General features: G+C 34.8%; 1 protein-coding gene across 2 annotated transcripts in view; it reads right to left on the reverse strand.

The window, feature by feature from the left end:
• SEMA3E (semaphorin 3E) overlaps positions 1-21,661 on the reverse strand; it is a 127,777-nt gene that overhangs the window by 59,335 nt on the left and 46,781 nt on the right. For both annotated transcript variants that reach the window (XM_079303591.1, XM_079303590.1), the window contains one exon: positions 575-735. In XM_079303591.1, coding sequence (XP_079159717.1) covers positions 575-735 — 161 coding nt within the window. The remainder of the gene's footprint in view (positions 1-574; positions 736-21,661) is intronic.

The raw sequence follows: 21,661 nt of genomic DNA on the forward strand, positions 1-21,661 counted from the left end.
CCAATCACTTGTGGTTTCTACAATGTACTGAGTTTTTTAGTAGGATTATGACTTAACCCACCTTTCTCCCACAGACCACTGAGTAGCCCTCAAATGCCACTTTCAGTCATTGCATAATAGCAGCTCTGGCTCAAACCAATGTAAAATCCAGTTTCAAAGCAGTTAAAAAAATAGCTGCAAAGGCAGCTATTGAAAATTTCTTATAGTCTACATGATAATTTTTTTCCTTAACATTTTCTCTTCTGAAACTCCCCAAAAATACCAGGGAGATTTTATTCCTCAATAATATAGTGGATATACAGAAATCCTATGCCTACAAATGTGAGGTGCTCTAACCATCTGTAACCATGCTGAAATTCAGTGAGAAATAGCTATATGACCCCAAATCTCTTCATCCAGAATGAGCCTGATGGATGAAGAGGGGGGGAAATGCAAATATGGCCTTCGAGTTCGTGCACAAAACACCTGCAAAAACTCCATTACCTCAGTCATGCAAGTTCTAATATCCTGTGCTACGAGCTGCAACACGAAATAACCAATAAATAGAATATATGTATCTGTCATTTTACTCCACCTCTCGGTAGTTGTCACTGATTCGGTCCAAGCTGAGGGAATACAGGAGGTCTCTTCCTCCCACAAACAGTCGCTCTTGATACTCATCCAGCAGCATTACATGAAGTCCAAGATATCCAAACGGGCTGCGAAAGACTGACGTCCTGTTTAAATCCCAGAGCTCTGAAATGCAATCAGAGTGTTGGTGATAAATACCAAACAGCTTAGCTTTCATGGCTTCATTTTCATATCCTCCTAGGGAACTGGGCGAGAAGTTGTGGGACATTAAAATGTTAATCATTTCATCTTTGAGTAAGAAAGAGACACGAAGTGCCTGGGAACAATTTTCAAACTAAGCCAGTTCTCCAGGAGGTTTGTGTCTGAGTCTTTACACCACAATTTTATGCCTAAAATGTGAGATGGAAAGGGATGAAAACTAGTTTTCTCAGGGATATTTTCTGAAGAGGAAAAAATACTTAGAACAATAACTGTAAATGGGGGGGGAAGAATTAATTAATGAAAAAAAAAAAAAATACTGGAAATTGTGTCCTTGTCTTTCAGGTATGTCAAACTCCAGTTTTTCTATGTACACACTATTTTTACCAGGGTTTGTATTTTTAGGAGGATGGTATTGTGGGTTTTCAGCCTAGCACTGGTTCACTCAGTTCACTGAATGCACTGCCTCGAAATTCAGTGAAAACAGTATGAAATCTGTGAAATGCATATGAATAATTTTCCAACACTGATTTTGTCAAGAAATGCACTGACCTGATATGGGAATCTGAGATTTAGCTGTACATGATTCAGGCTAAAGCCAGTTCCACTGAGAAAGGGAAATTCATTCTGGGTAATGTTGCAGAAACTTGGATTCAGGCCTCAGGAAGCAAGAAAGAGGCAAAATATGGGAAACTTTATGCACTGTGGTGCAGAGCACAACCTGGCTTGTAGCAGGTCAGAGAGGCTGAAAATAATTTTGCTCTTGAGAAGCCTCAAAAAGAGTCATTTGAGAGAGTACCCTTGGACTCCTCCAAAAGGACAGAGCTTGGACTGGGGAAAAGCAATTATGGTCTTATTCCTGTATTATAGCAAATTACTTTATTTTGAAGAAATCACTCTTGTTAAAAGTAATTAAATATGCTCATCCTCAAGCTTTCCATAAGAATAATTTTTTCAATTGTTTGGATGTGGTCCTGAAGCTGAAGAAAACTGTTGGAAGAAGTGTGATTGTCCCTGAGAAAAGAAGAAAAATGAATCCCCATCCAGTTTGGAGGCTCCTGCTCCACCATAGTTATGTTCATTTGTCCATGCTGCACCCTGACAGCAACATAGAAACCACAGCTGATGTTCTGTATGCAAGAACTTTAATGTTTGAAATGGGTATTAATTTAACCCAACAAACTGGCACAGTTTTTATAAATTTTAAATTATTAAGTATATTGTGTGTGTTATTGTGTAAGTGATTTTGTGATATGTAAGTGATACTGTGCAAGTGATTTTAGTAATAGGATAAATATGTTTTGCTCCATTTACTAGGTAGGCTATGTTCAGGTGAACAGCGGCTAAAACTAACTAGTTTCTGAAAGCTGTTTCCTTAGATGATAAAATTTACATCAAAGGAATTGTAGTAAAAATTCAGCCTCACCGTATGATGTCTTTCTCAAGTGCTCTTCAAGCAGAATCTATTAAATAGTTGTACCAGTGTGTGACTGGCCTTACTTAACGAATGGAAAACTAAGTCACAGAGAGGAACATCATGATGAAGAGAACAAGACTTTTTTGTCTAAGCATTGCATACTAACCAGTGGATAGATACACATTTTTTGACAGTGACACACTCAGCACACAGCTGCACAGCAATGTGGAAATGACACTTTCAAAGCTTGCTCTTGCCAAGCAAATGAGCAGATTGCTGTTTTGGAAGAACATCTCTTGTTTCTGAACAGATTAGAAATGAAATGAAAGCAGAGCTAGAAATACACTTTTGGTCCTAAATAAAGCCACTTTTTATTTGCAAGAATATAAATCATTCAATGTATTTTAATTTTTAATCAGTCTTGGAGTGAAAAGAATTGCATTTTAAATTCTAGTTATATACAAACAAAAAAGGTTACTGTGGTAGACTCCCCTGATTTATTGTCATGTTGTCCTGAAGGCAAATTGTTCAAAAATGAGACAATATTTCTTTACATAGATCAGAGATATGACTCATGTGTTCTTCTAATGATGAACAATTCTCTGCATAAACTGATAACTGCTCATGTAAGACTCAGTCCTGCAAAGCACACCTGTGAATCTTATTGTCTTGAATGGAAGTTGAGAATACTAAATATCTTTCAAGATTGAACTTGTAAAAAGAGATGTTTCTAAGACTCTGTTCTGTTAACTGCACAGATAGGGGGTTGCTGTGGGAGTAGAGGCAAGAATAGAAGTGAACCCGACACCTGAAAGGGCTGGAAAACAAGAGGCAGTTGGGTTTGGAGAGTGATTTTGTACTGAATCACAAACAACCTTAGAGACCATCTGGTTCCAACCCTCTTGCCACAGTTTCTCCAAGCCCTGTCCAACCTGGCCTTGAGCACTTCCAGGGATGGGGCACCCACATCTTCTCTGGACAGCTGGTGCCAGTGTCCCAACAGCCTCACGGTAAAAGATTTCTAACATCTAATCTCAACCTGTGCTCTTAGTTTAGAGCCATCATCCCTTGTTCTATCACCCCCTGCCCTTGTGAAAGGCTCCTCTGCAGCTCTCCTGTATCCCCTTTTAGATGCTGAAAGCTGCTTGAAGGACTTCCTAAAGTTTTCTCTTCTCCAGGCTGAACAGTCCCAGCTCTCTCAGCCTGTTTTTATGCTAGGGGTGTTCCAGTCCTCTGATCATCTTTGTGGCTCCAAACAGGTCCAAGCCCTTCCTGTGTGGGGTCCCCCAGAGCTGGACACACAGATCACTGCACTTTGCAGTGCTGAGTCACATTTGAAATCACAACACATCACAAATGGGTCTAAGGCACTTGAATTCAAATTTTTAAACAAATTTCCCCCAAACTGACCTTCAGTTACCTTGAAGAAGCTTATGCTCACAAGGGTCAACTAGTAAATACAGATGCCTTGAGGTGTCAAGAGTTGGGCTCCTGGTCATGCTGATACCCTTTAATTTAAAAAAAAAAACAAAACTTCTAGACAACCTAGTCTAATCTTAAGCATAACCCAAAAGACGTTGTTCCTCTACCTAATACTAGGATTTAATGTCCACATTTATCCTGGCTACATCTTGTACAATTGCAAGATCAGATGCAAGTACAATTTTCTTCAACAACTTGGTCAGAGAAAATACAGTGCTACTTAACATTTTTAAAATATTCTATGGCTAAATCAGTCACCTGAGGAATACCAGACATGAGGTCAATTTCCTTTTCTACATGGATTGAAACCCAGATTTTTCTCCTTCCATAAAGAGGTCTAATCATAAGCGATTGCTACTAGATTGGTAGGGAAGAATGGATGCTTTCTCCATTTCCTGTTGAAGCTGTGCAATAAAATATTTTAATATTTAATAAACTATACACACTGTCCTAGCACATGAGCTAGAAACCCTTGGCTTCTCCCTCACATGGGAGTGACTTAGGGTTTCACTTGAGCACAACACTTGCTTTTACTGAGTTTCTATAGATTTCTGTGACCAAATATAAAAAAATTACCTCTTCTGTAACGATTTGCATAAAGATGCAAAAAGCCAGACACACAGAGGATGAAATGATGAATTATTCAGGGTGGATATATTGCTAGTATTCAACACATAGAAAAAAAAAAAAAAAAAAAAAAAAGAGAAAAAGTCTTTCCTACTCTTATATTTTGGTAAAAACAAATCTTTTGGAGTACTGATCCATAAATTTGAGAAAATGTTGTCTTTTGTTCTATAATGCTTTGGCATTTTAATCTAAAGATTCAAGGCCATAACTATACACCACTGCAGTACCAACAGCTTTTTACTCAACAAAGGAAAGACTGCTTCAATATTTACATACTCCTATATGGCACTTCACTGTACCTGTGAAAGCTTTACAGCAAGTCTGGACTGCTGAATTACATTTCAAAAGAGAACAAATCTTACTTCTTTCTGTCTTAAAAGCTAGAAACAAACCTGATGGTTTGCTATCTGACTGACAGAGCTTGCTGGCAAATATTCAGACTGATCTTGCTTAACACATTATCTCTTATAGCAAATCTGCTTTGGTGAACATATTCATACTTTGTCCTGTTTGACAAAATGGATTCTATTAAACATTGGTCTAACAATGTTAATTATGTTCCTAATAGGCAATTTCTTGTCTATTTTAATGAGCAGCATATAATTCTAACTATAATTCTATAATTCTAACTTCTAAGATTATTTTAGAACAGTAATATCTTTCATTAGAATAAAAAAAAAAGTCACTCTATTTTTATCTCAATTTTTTTTAAATATAATGATTGATAAATTAAATACACTTTAAAAATTAAATGCAAAAATCTCAGTGCCAGTCCACAGCAACAAGAGTATAGTGACATTTCATTTACAATATATTCTCAGAATTTAAGCACATTTTGAGTAATATATAATTTTAGACCTTGAATATAGACAAATATCACTGCAATTTTTTAATTTTTTTCTTTTTCTCAGGAACTGACAAAGTTGCTGTTGCTCTGTCTGTTCTTCATAGCATTACATCATGACAACTGCACAAGACTATTGCCTTTGCCCTTCTTTGCCCTCATAAAAAAATCTTTGGCTCCCCTTTTAAATTCTTCAGAAATATACTCTCACCTCCCACACTACTTCATGCTGCAGATCATTCTTCTGGCAAAGATGTTTTCCAGATGCAGGGCACTGACAAATGAGCCCACATAAGGTGGATGTTTAGTGCTGCTTTACAGGCAGAGTTAATGACTGGGGTTACCTTCTGTCCCCATCAATAATGTAAAAGCCACTGATATAAAGTCTAGGTAATGTGAGCACCTGAATGACATCTTGGCATTGCCCTGGAATAACTAGAGTGGAACAAGTATTACAAGAGCTTTGTAAACCTTATGTATTTTTAATTAATTTAGCTTTTTGCTATATTTCTGACAAGTGATAACAAAATCTGCTTACATGTGACAAGAAAGAGACAAAAACAAAAAATGGGGAAAAATAAAAAGAGATACAGAGGAGAGCCTAAAATATCTGTGACACAGTTTATGAACTACAGGTCAATTGTAAGACCAGGCAGGATATGTACCTTCTGTTTTAAAACGCTGGTACTTTAAGGGAAATGTTTATTTGAGAGTACTCTAAAGACTCATCCATCACAAGGACAAAAATATAAACTTACAAGTGGTTGAATCTTTTTGACAAGGTTAAGACCTCTAGCTGGCAATATTCTATATAAAATTAGTAACAGGAGGCAGAAGATTTCTTCCCAGGGGAAAAAAAATAAAGAGTAAAATTCACCTAAAAACCTCAATTCTGCTGAATATGAGATTAACATTTTTTATTTTTCTTTGCTTATAGTCCTCAGTCAAATATAACACTAAAAAAATAATTATAGAATAATTATAGTGATTGTCAGGTAATGAAAGTTACATTAATTTAGGTAAAACAGCAAGGAATAGAAATGGTTGGGAAGTGGAAATGGGGACAGTGTTAACTGGCCAGAGGTGGCTAAAGTAAATCCTCCTGCATGAGATTTGGTAGCAAAATCTGAGCTAAGAACTGTAATAGCAGAATTAATTGCAAATAGTAAACTAATTAAAAATCCAAGATAGTTATAATGCTGAAAGATATCATTATAATTTTAAACACTGTTCTTAAGATAATTTATTGTTTTATTGGAAGAAAATGAATCAATAGGACATAGGTTTAAAAGTCTGTGAGGGAGACTGAAGTAAGAGCTTTTGCTGCTTGAGTTGAGGTTTTATGTGTGGCTGCCAGGCAGATGCCTCAGAAACTTGGCAGAGTAGGAGACAGAAAGCAAACTCTAGTAAAAACAAGCAAAACCCATTAGTCCATAACTACTTTCATAGGATTCAACCTCTGCTCCTAACAGCAGGTGAGTTTGGCTGTCGAGCTTTATTTGGAGAATGTAATTGGCTACATGAAGGGAGCTGGGGCAGCAAAGCCCATGAATAATTTTGTTTATTTGGTTCTCTTCCTCTAAATGTTCTGGATTTAGTGATGAAGCTTAAATTATAGTCAAAACTTCAAACAAAATCTTTCCCTGTCAGTCTGTCTAAATTACAGAGGCAGAAGTTTCTGAAATTAAAAGGTACAGTTTGGGGAGACAAAAATAGTTTCAATCTGTATGCAAGACATAACACTCTTCTGGCTTTTTCTCCCCCTAAGAATATTGGAAGAACCTAAAACTGGAACATACAATAAATCTTAGGAAATACTTTTCTTTCTTCTGATTCTACTCAGATAATGATGAAAAATAGTCTATGTAGCTTGAAAGTCCTTAACAGGTCTAATCATGATAGATCAATTTGTAACCCTTAATATTTCCATTCCAACCTATTATATGTCACATATATACTGTTATATATGTATATTCAGCCACATCTAGCAAATACTTAGTTTTTCTTCCCTGATGGCAAAATAGAATATTCAGTTATTAGCACTATAGCTGGTTTGGTTTTAGTCACCAAACAACATAAATATAACCATTACAAAAAGACCAGGGTTTATAGTGTTAGCATACTGCATAACAGTAAAAACAAGTATGCTTACATAGTATTTTATAATATTTTTGCTCTTACTGAAAATTTCTTTGATGTACATCAGTTTAAGGATAATCACAAACCATCTTCATACCCATAAGCTGGGCTTACAGCAATTTTCAGATATTTCTAGAATTACACGCTGGTCCAATTAAAAAAAAATCTGATATTCAATTTAATGTTACTGATACTTAAAAATAAATTAAATGTACTGTAATAAAAACTTGATATTTTTGGGTTTTAATCATATTTACCTAGAATGATGGATGATTTACAGATTGTTTTAGAAGAAAACCTCTTTGTAAGTCAAATGAAAGCAGTTACAGAACCTGCTAATCAGTTGTGTATGTTGAAGTGATTTTTATTTTCTTACACTAACACATTTCTGGATCTTACTGGTTTTTATTACAGCAGTAAGATAGTATGGTTTCTCATAGAAGGTCTAATCCAGAGTTTATCTGCCATTTCTTCCAATTAAGTTCATTAATTCTGATCTAGGTAATCACACCACCAATATAGATTAAATAGATGTGGAACAGTATAAGGAAAGTAGTTTTCCTTCAGTATTATATCTGAACGTGAGAAACAACAAACAGAGAAACAACTCAGAATGAAATTTTCATCTTTTTAATGCTAAATTAGATTACATATAAATGATGTCTATAATTGATTATGCTTTTAATGATAGTATTTAGTTTTCAACAGTAATAATAATTTCAAATATATTAAATTAAGCTTACTATATTTTTTCCATATCTATTTCCATTTAGAGGGATGAAGGGTGGTGAAGAATTTTTGTTTTCTAATCCATTTCAGTATTAAATAGCAAATTTTGGCACTCATTCAAACAAATTTGCTATGGTAAATTGATGTAGTCATTATACCATTATAGTCCATTATCAAAAATTATTTAGCTTACCAGTGGGATTTTTCTTGGAAAAGGTACATGCATCCACAAAATGCTATCTGACAACACAGATCAGAAACATGGTTGTGATAGAAAATATCAAATAATTGCTTATGCAGAGTGACATAACACTGTGGCTGTTATGAACTCCCAGGTCTCAGTAACCTGAATAATGTGGCTGCCTAAAATTTTCTATTGACTTCAAATCCTAATGATCCTTTATTCATAGTAAAGCATTTTAGGAGGTGATAATACATGATAATGTTCTTGGTAATAAATATCTTCATCAATATTATAAATTTCTTTATGAATGGTAGACTGTATGATAGAAAACTTCAGAAATGTGTTTTTCTATTAAAACATTCCAGCAGAAATATAAATTGGAATTTTTCCCTGTGCAATTATTCCAGCCTACAGAAGACACAAGCATCCATGAAATAGTCTTTGTGAACTTTATGCACTTCATCCAATGTACCTCCAAAGAAGGAAGAAATGTCCTTTCAAAATTATACTCACAGAGGATGTTTTACATTATATTTAATCTCTTAATAGTGTTAACAAGTGAAATAATTGATTTCTAAAACTTGAGTTTTAGAAGGTACATATGGTTCAAATAATCACAGACCTCTGCTGATGAAACACAGACAGCCCAGTCTCTTGAGGACCTGATTTATTAAGGTGTACCAGTTACTACATGCTTGTTACCACACCAGTACGGGAAGAGTGGAATTCTTCCTATGGAGGGATCCTGTGTTTTGACAGAAAGAGAACCTGGTGCTTTCATTTAAAATGAAGATGCCAAGAGTCAGGGGTTTATGCTATTCGAAATGACTGTTAAATTGAATTTCCCCTGTAAAAGATGGATTTAAAGGAGCTATCTCATGTGATTTTCAGCAGCATATGCTCTTGGGCAGGATGGCATGTGATTGACAGTGTATGTAAGTCTATCTGGAGTCATCAGCAGGAGAAAAAACAGAATTGAGGAGAAAGGAGGCATTGTAAGAAAAGCAAAATGTAGACGGAAAATTGAAATGGAAATAACTAAAAAGATGAAAGAAAAATTTCAAGGCTTTTTTTTTTTTTCCTGTGAAATAAATTATTCACAGCACATGCAGACTTTGAGACTATATTCCATAGGTGAGTTTAGAAAGACATTCTATACCTCATGCACTGAAATAAACTCAATTTTCCCTGAACACAGAAACTCTATAAAAAGTGGTAAATAGACTTAGCTAGAAATAAACACTTTGTTAGTCCAAAGTTTGTTCTTTCAATTGACCAGAATATCTTCTCTGGAATGATTTAGTTCACAGAAAGGAGATGTATTCAGCTGCTATCTCAGTGTTTTTGGAAGGTCTACCTCATGTGAGTTAACTAGCACTAATACATCCATGATTTGACCCTGCTTTTCCTGACACAACTCAAATACTTTTAAATATTAATGAAAATTTAATACATCAAAGGTCTTTTTGTTGCCTTTATTTTATTTTTCTTTTATTATGACACAGAGCTTTATTAAAGAATTCAAGCTCTTATATTACAGGGTGGGATATGTCATATTCAGCTTTTGTTTTGTTCAAGGCCAGGTGTCTAGTTTAAGGTATTTATCCAGCTGTCTTTTTAATCAGAACAAAAGAAAGAGGTATTCCCAAATCTTAAAATTCCTTTGTAACAGCATCCAATCAAATATAATCTAAAAATAGTAATCTCTATAATCTAAATTTTAAGAATGTAATCTAAGTTTTAGATACTTAATGCACTTAGATGAATTCCACTCCAACATACATTCTATAAATAAACCAAGATTGTATTTTATCAATATTTGCAATTTTAATCACTGCAGTGATGTGCAACATGTAGAAATAGCTATCTTTGTTGTCTCTTCTGTTTCTCCCTCAGTGTGCCAAATTATCTGCAAAATGCTGGTTAAGTAAATGCCTTGGAAGAAAGAGAGAGAAAAAAAGCTTTATTTTAATAACTTAGGACATGTTTGAAACCTTTCAGAATCAGCAATGCTTTGCAAATATTAACAGTCAAAACATTCTTCTGCCATTTGACTTTGAGCTGGTAGAACTAAACACAGTTGGTGTTAAATATTGTAACTGGAGAATAAAATCAATGATAGGCAGCTACTAATGGTCATGTAACTATTATGAATTGTATTATGGACTGTTGCATATTATCCTCAAACCTTCATGGGTATGTCCACCCATCCTCCCTTTCCTTTTTTTTCCCCCACACTATTCCTTTGTTTCCAACAGATTTGCAAGACAGAAAAATAATAGTGCTTGTTTAGAAGTTTATTGTTCTTTGATAGAAACATTGCATTTTCTCATGTGACATTTGATCATCCAAGAATCATACAATACACTGTATTAAATTTCAGCACTTCTTTGTGCTCCTAAGACTTTCGGATGCTTTTAGAAAAATACCCAATGATAACAAAAGCCCCTCTTACATTGAAGAGAATTCTACATTAGAACAGAGAGACAGTCTCCTGAAATTGCAAGTAAAGTCTCTATATCCTCAATTGATCCAATGGTAATAATAAAAAAATCTCCCATAAATCTCTCCCATTTCAAAATTGAATGCTGTCTCACTGTGACTCTGTCCTAAATCATTTGGCACAGGATGTCAACACACCATATACTTATGGGTATTCCTTTATTAGTTCTTTCTTCATTGTACTTTAGAAATTCACCTTCATCTTCAGGCTTGGTTTAACACTTAAGCTTAATTTCAGATGTTTTGGGGTTAATCTGTCTTTTCCACTTATAGGTAGCTTTACAGAAGGTAGAACATGAGTTTATTTCATTAATGGCCTTTATTTCTCACAAGGGCTACTGATGTTTAGAATTACAGACACACTATGAAAATGAAGGATTGATACAACTGCATCCTTTTTTGTATACTGAAGAGTTCTGCTAAAGTCTAGAGAGATCTAAGGATTAAATCAAACACATATAGACAGTTTTTGGTGGGAAAGAACCTTCAAAGATCATCTGTCATAGGCCCCTGCCAGAGCCAGGACTGTCACTGCTTCCACCAGTTTGGTGGCATCTGCAAACTTGCTGAGGGTGCTCCCAATCCCACAATCTACATTGCCTTTAAAGATATTAATTATATAGTACCAGTCCCAGTACAGCTCCCTGAGGAACACCACTCATTAATAGATTATGTATTGCTCAGAACTGAAAAAATACACAGCCCCAGACAACTGTTTTCTTCAGGAATTTCCAATCTAACTGGAAGGCACAGCCAAAACAACATTTTAAAAATTGAACCAAAATTAAAGAATTTAATTTTGAAGATAGGGAAAAAAAGAAAATAGCAATTTCATTATTCACAAAATTCTCCAGGGTTTGAATTTAGCTCTACATGATTTGCACTGATTAGTCAGCAAGTCTGCATAACGCTGCTGGACAGTTCATACTTTGAATGCAAGTAGAATGGGTGACCCAAAGGCAACTGTCCTGAGATTTTGTCCCCAGGAGAAAAGGGAGAAGAGCACACAAAAGATATTGGAACTGGGAGAGAACATTTTTCAGACTCTGAAAGAATTTGCAAATATTATGGAAAATTTTCCCATCCCAAACTGGAATAAAAACTTCAAATATAGAGCGTTTTCAAAAATCAAAAAATTCAGTTATTTTCCTATGGATCAAATTATCTGATAATTTTACCAATTTTATTTTGATTAATGCAATCCTCTGTTTTTATAGTAAATCAACTAAAATTGCATGTCCTTAAAACAAAATATAAGTCTTAATCTAAAATATGTAACTATCCCCTTTTTTGCCAAAATATTAACCAATAGAAAAAAAATAAATTTCCATAATTTCATAATGCTTCACAGAGGAAAAAAACCAACAAAATCAAAAACCAAAAATAGAATCTGTACAGCTAGCAAAGAACTTCTGCATACCTTTCCCACATCTATTATTATGCCTTCTCTAAAAAGATGTAGCCTTAATAAAATTTAGCTATCTCCAAAAGCAATAAAACTTCTGAAAAAATCTGCTGTGGATTTTTCATAGTAGTGTATAGAAATGAAAAGATGTTGAGAAAAATTAATATAGAAGACAAAATTCAGAATCCTTTTACAAAATTATGAGACAGTTTCTAAATACCAGCCTTTGAAATATGCTTTTTACATCCAAAATGATTGTCAACATAAATATGAAAAATATGAAGATATTTTATTAGAATTATAGACCCCAAGTACTATATACTTAATCTGAAAGCAATATTTTTTTTTTTTAGAATAGAACAGAAACAGAGAATTATTTTCTGCACATTATTCACAGGCATGGGACTATTTGAGGACAAATGAATTTTGTAATACCTGCTGCATATTGCACTAGTATTTATACATCAGGATGCAATTCTCTATGCCTAACACTAGGAAAAACATGTAAAAAGAACATAATGAACTGTATGAAATAACTTGTCACAGAATAATATATTTATCAAATTGCCAGAAGTAAGCACACTTAGGAACGAATAGGTCCAAAACATATATTATTTAACTGAGAGCTATTTAACTGTTTATATTATATTTCATAAATACTTTAGAGGAAAATGTTACACTTAAGTAGTTCTGTCACTTATTATATAAGCTTAACTATTATAAGCTGAACTAAAGTTCAAGGGAATTTTCTCTCTTTAAGAATTAAAGAATTGGGTCCTTTTCTGACCCTTATAGAATATTATAAAATAATATCTGATCTGAAGGCAGTGGAACACATTTCTTTACAAAAAAAAGTTGCCAAGCATTAGGAAATACTCATACATGTAAATGAAAATGTGCATCTGGTTTGTGTTATTTACATAAATATCCATAACACTGTTTCTGATTTCAACAGGCTCTCTTGCAGAAGGAGAGATACATTTTTCTCAAAATAAACATCTCATCTGGCAGCCACTGAGAGACCATGCAGGCCATGATATGTGTTATATGTATATCAAGAGAAACCCCCCTAAAAATGGTTTTCATTCCATCTCTTGTAATCTCATTCACTTATGTGAATTGAATGTATGATAAGCATCAAACAATCTCTATCCATTTTCCACTGTTGGAAGCAATGGAAGATAAAGTTGTTAAACCACAGCATATTAACATATATTTGTTTATGAAAAAAAAAAAAAAGAATTGCAAATACTGCAAGGACAAGATAAGGCATAATGGTGGGTAATTTAGCAATAAGGATACAAATAATCTAAAAGTCCGATCTATTAGTTTCAGAACAATCTTCAAAGGCAAACAGTGGAACTGCAAGTAGATGAGCCAATTAAGAAAAGAGAGGAGAAAACATCTGACAATTTGTTCTAGTTAGTAGCCACACCCTAGTGGGGAAAGGTTTAGCTGTCTTCTATGTTATTTCTAATCTTTATTTTTCATAATATAATTTACACTAAAGAACAAAGTTTGCTACAAGCACAGGATGTTGATACCAGATCAGTAGTTGGATGTGTCACATTTCCAAGTAAAATATTTCTATGCAACAGTAAAATAAAAAAAAGAATATTTATATTCATCTCCTCAGAAAATATTCATCCAAGGAAAATATTCTGTGGCCCACAAAACGTGTATTTTTGTGCATGTGTGCAGGTGTGTTTATATGTATATACAAAATGTTATTTCACATGAAGCTCTCATTTTTTAAGAAAGATTGCTCAGCATCTGAATGTATTCTAATACAGGTTCCAAAAATGATAGCTATAATGCTATATTTCTATAATCTATATTTCCAAAAGCAACCTTGGCTTCTTCTTTTTCCTGTTTCAATTTATTTATTTATTTTTATTTTATATTAGTCTCAGTGATACCAGTACAAAAATAAATCTCTACACTAAAATTGTTAAAGTGCTTATTTATACCTACACATTCTACATGTCTAGCCTGGTGTTGCTATTAATGCCATTTGACAGTAACAATTTTTTTCCTGTGGTTATCAGTTCTTTTGTCTGTGTCCACCATCATTATCTGAATAGCTTTATACATGCTAAAAAGCTATTGGAAACAATTACTTTTTCTTCCCTGTAGAATTTAGCACTTAGGTGATCCATAGGTCAGACAGTCAGTGCTTTCCTTGTTGCTCTATTTAGAAGGTTTATAAAGATCAGAAGACAGGTCCTTTAGAAGGATTTATTTTCACTGTGTATCTGTTGGTGGTTTACTGATAAGGATTCACATGTCCTGCTCTAATAAAGCAGCAATATGGACTCTATCTGTGTTGAAAACAGGAGCTGTGGTGTTTGCATAGTGGTGTTTGACTTTGTGAAGGCAGCTGTGGCTTCCACCAAGTCAGCTGCCCCCCTTCTTGCATTTATTCCAAAAATATAAGCATCAGCACCTTAACACAAATTACATGTCTTGAAATGCCATCCTCTGCTTCAAATAAGTTGCACTAAAGACATCTAAGGAATCCCCTCATGTTAAATATTTACCTCCTTTCCACATTCTTTTGTTGGAGAGCTTCAAATGAAAAAAAAAAAAAACAAAAAACAAGTGGGGCAAGTCTATTCTACAGAATATTAATGTAAATAGACAGAAGTTTTTTTACACAAGAGTTCTAGGAAATGTGGACTCATTTTTGCTTAACAACCTTCATTTGTTTTTCAATACAGCCCAGTTTGGGCTTTCAGTCACACAACTCAATGCACTAAATTTCACATCAAGCTAAACACTCTATGAAGATACAGGCAATTTTTCTTGAACAAGTCTTTTTTCAAGAAAAATTAAAAAGGTGTAGAAATATATGTATTTAGAGAATAGTATAGCAAATCATGCAATAGATGGACTCAACATAGGTAATAATGATACAATTTCAAATGTACTCTAGTGTCTCCAGGCAAAAGACCATTGCAGCCAAAGAGGATGGAATGACCACTGTGCAAAGGTAGCACTGTAAATTGCCCAGTGGCATTTCACTTATTTATACCTGTGTAGAATCCTGTCCTTGATACACACTATTGCTGCGTCTGAATTATTTATACAGTCTGCTGATCTAAATGACAGAAGGAATTATCCAGCATTAGGAACAAGAAGATACGATGCCTACTATTTAAATCCAAAATACTTTTGACTTGTAAAAACAATTTAAGCTGCATTTAAAAATGTGCATCCAAACCTACTAGCAATGTCTGCAGCCCTTTCTTTTATGACTGCAGAGAGCTGCAATGGTATTCCACCAATAGTGTAATTTTCAGATCAGATGGTCCAGATTCTCATGTTTAAACTAAAGACTGCATGTTCAGTCTCCACAGAATTTGGCCTCTCCTTACACATTAATCTTGGGTAATAAGTGACAGAAGTCTTCAAAATGCATTAACACAGGTGGACCTTTGGTGCTTATTTGCAGCCCAGTGGAATAAGTGTGCTTCAGGCTGTTTGCACAGGTCCAGTAGCAGGGTTAGAGCTTGGGAGTGATAAGGTTACCTAAACTGTAGCACAACTAAAGAAAGTTCAGCCATCCAAGAAAATCAAGGTAGATTTCTACATGTCACATTTAAAAACTAAATACGTGCATTGCCTGAGGAATGCATTTGAGACAGCCAAGCCTGGTAGGAAAGAATGTTTTCAGAGCACTGTTTCAACAGGAGTATTTCTACTGGGAATAAATAAACTGCTGAACGTGCCTCATTTTTTAATGCTCCACAGATGTAAACTGTATTTGATTCTATTGTCTATAATTTAATTTAATGCTTGGAATGTTGCAGCAATATACAGTAACTGATATGCCCTTTGATTGAGAAACAGCTAGACCAAAAAAGTTTATATTATTTTCCTGCTCTATAGAGCCTTCTTATAAAGAAAAGGTTCATTTTAGCACGCATTTCTATTATCCAATCTTTATTAGAAATGGCATACAGAACTGAGAGTATTACAATGCCTGCTTTATGTCTTATTAATTGGAAAGCTCTTCTGTTCTATTTGAATGGAATTTTTCTTTCTGCTGTTAATTGTGAACAGTATCTCAATCTAGTGGTTCAATAGAAGGATTGGCTGACTAACACCATCATCTTTACTGTGAAATTCTTTTTGTGAAATGTTTTTCTCCAATTGTTTTTCATGTATCTTTATCCCCATTCCTGTTAAACACCTCCAATTTAATATACAACTTAGTAGGCCATACAAAAAAGATTCAAAGCAATTAAGAAATGTTCAAAAATATTTTTCACCTTGAAGTATTTCTAATCAGTGAATTACAAGTATTTCTATTAATTCATGGCATTACATTGGGAATCATAATATAATAGAATTTTAATGTTTTTCTCCATATTATTTCCACATTTTTCTAATGCACATAAATTGGATGGTTTATATTGTTTATATAATTTATACTATATTACATACCAATACTTTGGTTTCTTTTCAAATCACAATATTTCTGTTGTTTCTCAGCTATTCTTCAGATGCCAGGCATACAAGGTGCCTACATTTTAACTTCTGGAAGGGGCTAGTGGAATTGTTATAATGCAAAAGTTCCTAAAATAAACAAAAAGTACCTTTAAACATGTTTTTAACTGGCTATATAGATATCTTTTTTTTTTTTTTTTTTTTTTTTTTTTTTTAATAACCACAGCCTAGTCATAGTCTGTTAAGACACCTGAAGGATATCTTCATTTTTCCATAAAACGAGACCTTGACTATCTAGGTTAGCTAGTGCTTAGTTACACTGTGCATTAGATTTTGTTCTCCTTGTGAATTAATTTTGACATAAGCAGCAGACCTTCTAAAATTATGATGAGTTATGTGCAAAGTTTGCTTCTGACAGAAGCAACTCACATATGGGGCTGCATACATCTGGAAGTTGGTTGAAAGAAAGTTCATTTGGTGGTTGTTTCCACCATTGCTAGAAAGTGTGAAAAGTAGGACTTACATTTTTGTCCTGTTCATCACTTTTTAAAGTTGTAAATAGTGAACAAACTCATCTATACACATCACATGGTTTTTATCACGAATCAGCTAATAGGAAATCCATGTCCAGGTCTAGGATTTGGATCAGTTTAATGGTGCAATAATATATTATAAAGAAGGAAATATGGTGGTGCTAGAATGCTTATTTATTTACTCATGCATAAAAATCCATAGAAATAGTATACTGATCATTTATTAACATTATAAAATAATCTACTTCCTTCTGAGGAATTTAAGATTGTTGAAGGCTGAGTCACTTGCTGATAAGAACACCTTCCAAATATAAATATTTGCATTCCTTGGGGGTTATTCTTCTCCAGAGGAACGAGGAGCACTTTGCTTTGGCTTTATGCCTAACTACACACCTTTAATGTGTGACAATCTCAAAACTGTTGTACAGCACATTGTACCTAGAGGTTAAGTGTGGCATGTTAAGGGGAGACAAATTTCAATTAAAAATGCAACAATGGCATTGAAATATGTACTGCAATAGTCTCAGTAAGGTGTCTTTGCTGTTACTGTCAATTATTGGGGTTTGCTTGGTTCTGTGTGCTCAGGGAATGATATAGTTGCTAAAGGTGTGGACAGTGGCTACTCAGCTGAATCTCAGAGAAGGAAAAAACCCAGTAATTTAAAATTTTTCTTCACATTATGGCACTTCAGCCTGCATTTAGGAGAGTGCCAGGTTTTACCTTCAGGACTACTGAGAATCTCCTGTCCTTTGCTGGCTTATTTGAACAAAGAACTTTAAAAACCCCAAGATATATATTTGACAATCTTTATTTATGACAAATTAAATAGCAGAAATATATTTAAATGAATAGAAGAAGCATTGCCTTGAAAATCAATTAATTATAAAGCAACAATAGGGTTGCTGTGCTCAATAATTACACAGGCCTACACTGTGCTCAGCACAGAAGAATCTGACATTTAGACTTCGTGAGCTAACAAACTCCAAAGAGTATTCCAGCTTATTTAAAAGTGCATCTTCAAAATGGAAACTGATCCTGGAGTTGGCAGATTACTTGCCAGGTATTTGATTCACCTACAAGTTCAAAAGATATGAGCCTCTGAGCTTCAAGGCAGGGAGAGGCAACTTGCCTTTGAAAGAGCAAGGGGAATAATAAGGCAAGAAGAAGACTAAAACTATTTATATTTAAAAAAGAACATGCACCAACTACTGGGAAAGCATCAATTATTAGTGCTGTGAGCAATAATTGCTATTACTAATGAGCACGCTCACTTATAGATATGATAACATGTTTTAAGAGACAGATTTGGGGGCAGAATTTTAATGAGCTGTCCTTATACTTACAAACACTTTGTTGCTCCCCCACAACATAGAAGGGTTTAATGTCTTTTCTCATGAAACTTTAAGCTAATTTTCTTACCCTTTCTTTAAAGATCTCCTCTTTTCCTCTGAGATTCTTGGTGAGCTATATTAATTTTTTCAATAAAGTTCCATGAGAGATTTTGGAAAACTCTTATGCCTTCCTCTTTCACTGTACAGCAGATTCAGTGTCTTAGTCTCCAAGTGGAGACCAGTGATGAGTGGTGTTCCTCAAGGGCTGGCACTGGGACTGGCAGGGTTTAACACATTTACCAGTGACATGGTAAATTTACTATAAAACACAGTTACCAGTGACATGGCCAGTGGGCTTGAGCACCCTCAGCAAGTTTGGGAGCAGATGTCATCCAGAGGGACCTTGACAGGCCTGAGAGGTGGGACTGTACAAACATCATCAGGTTCAACAAGTGCAAGGTGCTGCACATGTGTCAGGGCAATATTGAGCATAGGAGCAGGCTGGGTGGGGAATGGATTGAAAGCAGCCCTGGGGAGAAGGACTTGGGGAATTTGGTGCATGCAAAGCTTACCAGGACCTGTCAACGTGTGCTCACACACCAGAAAACATCTCTATCCTGGGCTGCATCCAAAGCAGCACAAGGCAGCAGGTTGAGGGGGTGATTTGCCACTCTACTGCACTCTCATGAGACCCCACCTGCAGTGCTGCATCCATCTCTGGGGCCCCTAACATAAGATGGACATACTGGAGCAAATCCAGAGGAATCCATGAAGATGCTCAGAGAACTGGAGCATCTCTCCTTTGAAAGACGAAATGAAATAATGGTTTAAGATGACCATTTTTCTTCTGCTTAAGTGGATACTGACTGTACTTTAACTGATTTATTTTCACTCTTTTTGTTTTTTTCCAGCATATTCTCAAGCCATACATTCTACTGCTGAACACTGAAGGTGTTTTTCAAATACAAGTGTAGGATTCCACCACTGCTGATGTCTGTCAATATTTATTGTTTCCCTTGCATGAACACTATTAGCGCTTGGATGTCAACCCAAATTCAAATCATTTTCATTACATATGAAATAGAAAACATATCAGCAATGTCTTTTTCTGTTCAAATACTTTGCTAACACCACACTCCATATAAGATGTAGAATGAAAAATAGGTTTGCCAAGGGAGATGAAAACTGAGTATGTGGTGAAGAAACCAAATACTATGGCAAGAGTGTTAAGTGGAAACACTCTCTAGGTAGCCAAGTCTTTTTCGTGGATAAGTGACAAAAAAGGTGACTAAATGGAAGGATGATTAATTCCCTTTTGTATAAAAATACAAGAAAAATTCTTGTAAAAGACGCAACTGTCTACAAAAATCAAGTGGGAGATACCATGAATGCACAGATTAATCAAACTAGGCTATATCCCATTAATCATATATCTTGAAATGGAATAAAAGAGCTCTACTTTACAACTTTTTATGCACTGTTGATGAACTTTATGTATTTTTGTGAAGTAGCCAAACTGTCAGCTTGACAAATGCTTTCGCGTGATGCAAAACCTCAAGGCAGTGTTAATTCTCTTGTGTGCTGGTGACTGCAGGAAAGTATAGCATAAAAAATTTTAGTGTCTGGTCTCAAGGATGATTTTGATTGTCTTGGCAACAAATTTTATGATATTTAACAAAAATGTATGGAGGAGAGTCACTCTGAATAGTGTCTTCTCTATTCTTCATTCCATTCAATTATGAAACATAAATGAATAAGAGACAGATTTCAGGGACTGAATTAAAATTTATTTGTACTGAAAAGTGAACAACAGTGTATTAGCAGATCTATTAATAAACCTAAGGAATTCTAGTTCATACTTGTCAGCATTATTTAAATTGCATCCAGCCACTTTTATCCTCATATAAGATAGCAAATAGTATCAATACCAAAGAGCTGCAGCTGATGCAACTACAACACAACCAGGAAAAGTGTGAAACTGCAGCCACCTCTTCTTTTGAAAATTAGAAATTCTTTAATAGGCCCTACTAGTGTGAAAGAATATGGCTTCTCTGGCTGCAGAAGTCTTACTAAATAAAACTAATGTCTCAGAGGCCACATGGCAGGCATCCATAAAGTCAAAATGTTCCACTGTCTTCATCTCCAAGCTACATAAAGTCATCCAAGCCCCCTATGTAGAACAGACCTTGTATTGTTTCCTGAACCATGCCCAAATATTGTTTGGAAGAGTATTATTTTTCAAAGTTGCCAAGAAGAACATCAAAAATTTAAATACTAGGCATTATCACAGGTCAATGCTTCAGTGGTGTTTGTGCTCTGGATTTACCTTTTAAAAGGATACGTAATCTTTTCTAAATCTACACTGATGGGCTTGTTTCTATTTGGGTAATTTTTTTGGGTTTTGGCATGTCTATTCTGTTCTAAAATGCATTAATTATTATTTACCTGATATATAGAGCAGAACTGGGAGAATTGAGAATTTCTGTTGTACCAGATATCTCACATGTGTACAATAAAGATCCAGTCCTTTGCCTATGAGTTAGACAAATCAGTAGGGAAATATTCACGTGCTGCCTCAAAGCCAAGGAGCAAAAATGAGCATAAGTCATGTCACCACAGTAATGCTAATGAGCAGTGGTAACTTTAGTTACCACCAACAGCTGAAGAAAAACATATCTGTAACCTGTTAATTAAAACCTAGTTAAGAAGCTGCTTTGACATACTTGGGTTTACAACATAGCTCAATATTAACAGTCTTGTTTAATCTAGGAAGAATTTGAGGATGGAATGCAAAATTAAGACATTATTTTCATTTGAAATAATCCAATTTTTTGGGAAAAGGATAGGATAGGGATATATCCAGCCCCCAGGAAATCTCTACCACAGGAAAGGTTCTGGAATCTAACAGATCAGTCAATTTCACAGTGGATGATATGTGAAATAATTGCTTCAAATTATGGAAATTGTAATCACATTGAAGACAGTGACAGGTCACTTTTCCCCAGCATGGTCTCCTCATCAGATAAACACATATTGTACAGTAGATAGATATTGATAAATCATATTACATTGTGCTTAGGCACAAACTCTGCTCCTTAGGGAAAACAGCAAAGTTGCATGAACAGTATGTTATTTTTTATATGTAACTTAGCAACTGCAACTTGTTCTAGTGCCAAGAACAGAATCTAAGGGTTGCAGTCAGAATTTTGCTTCATTGCTTTTTCTTTCTATGATCAGAATCCCCATAT

This window comes from Erithacus rubecula, assembly GCF_903797595.1.
Source record: "Erithacus rubecula genome assembly, chromosome: 4".
NCBI lineage: Eukaryota > Metazoa > Chordata > Aves > Passeriformes > Muscicapidae > Erithacus > Erithacus rubecula.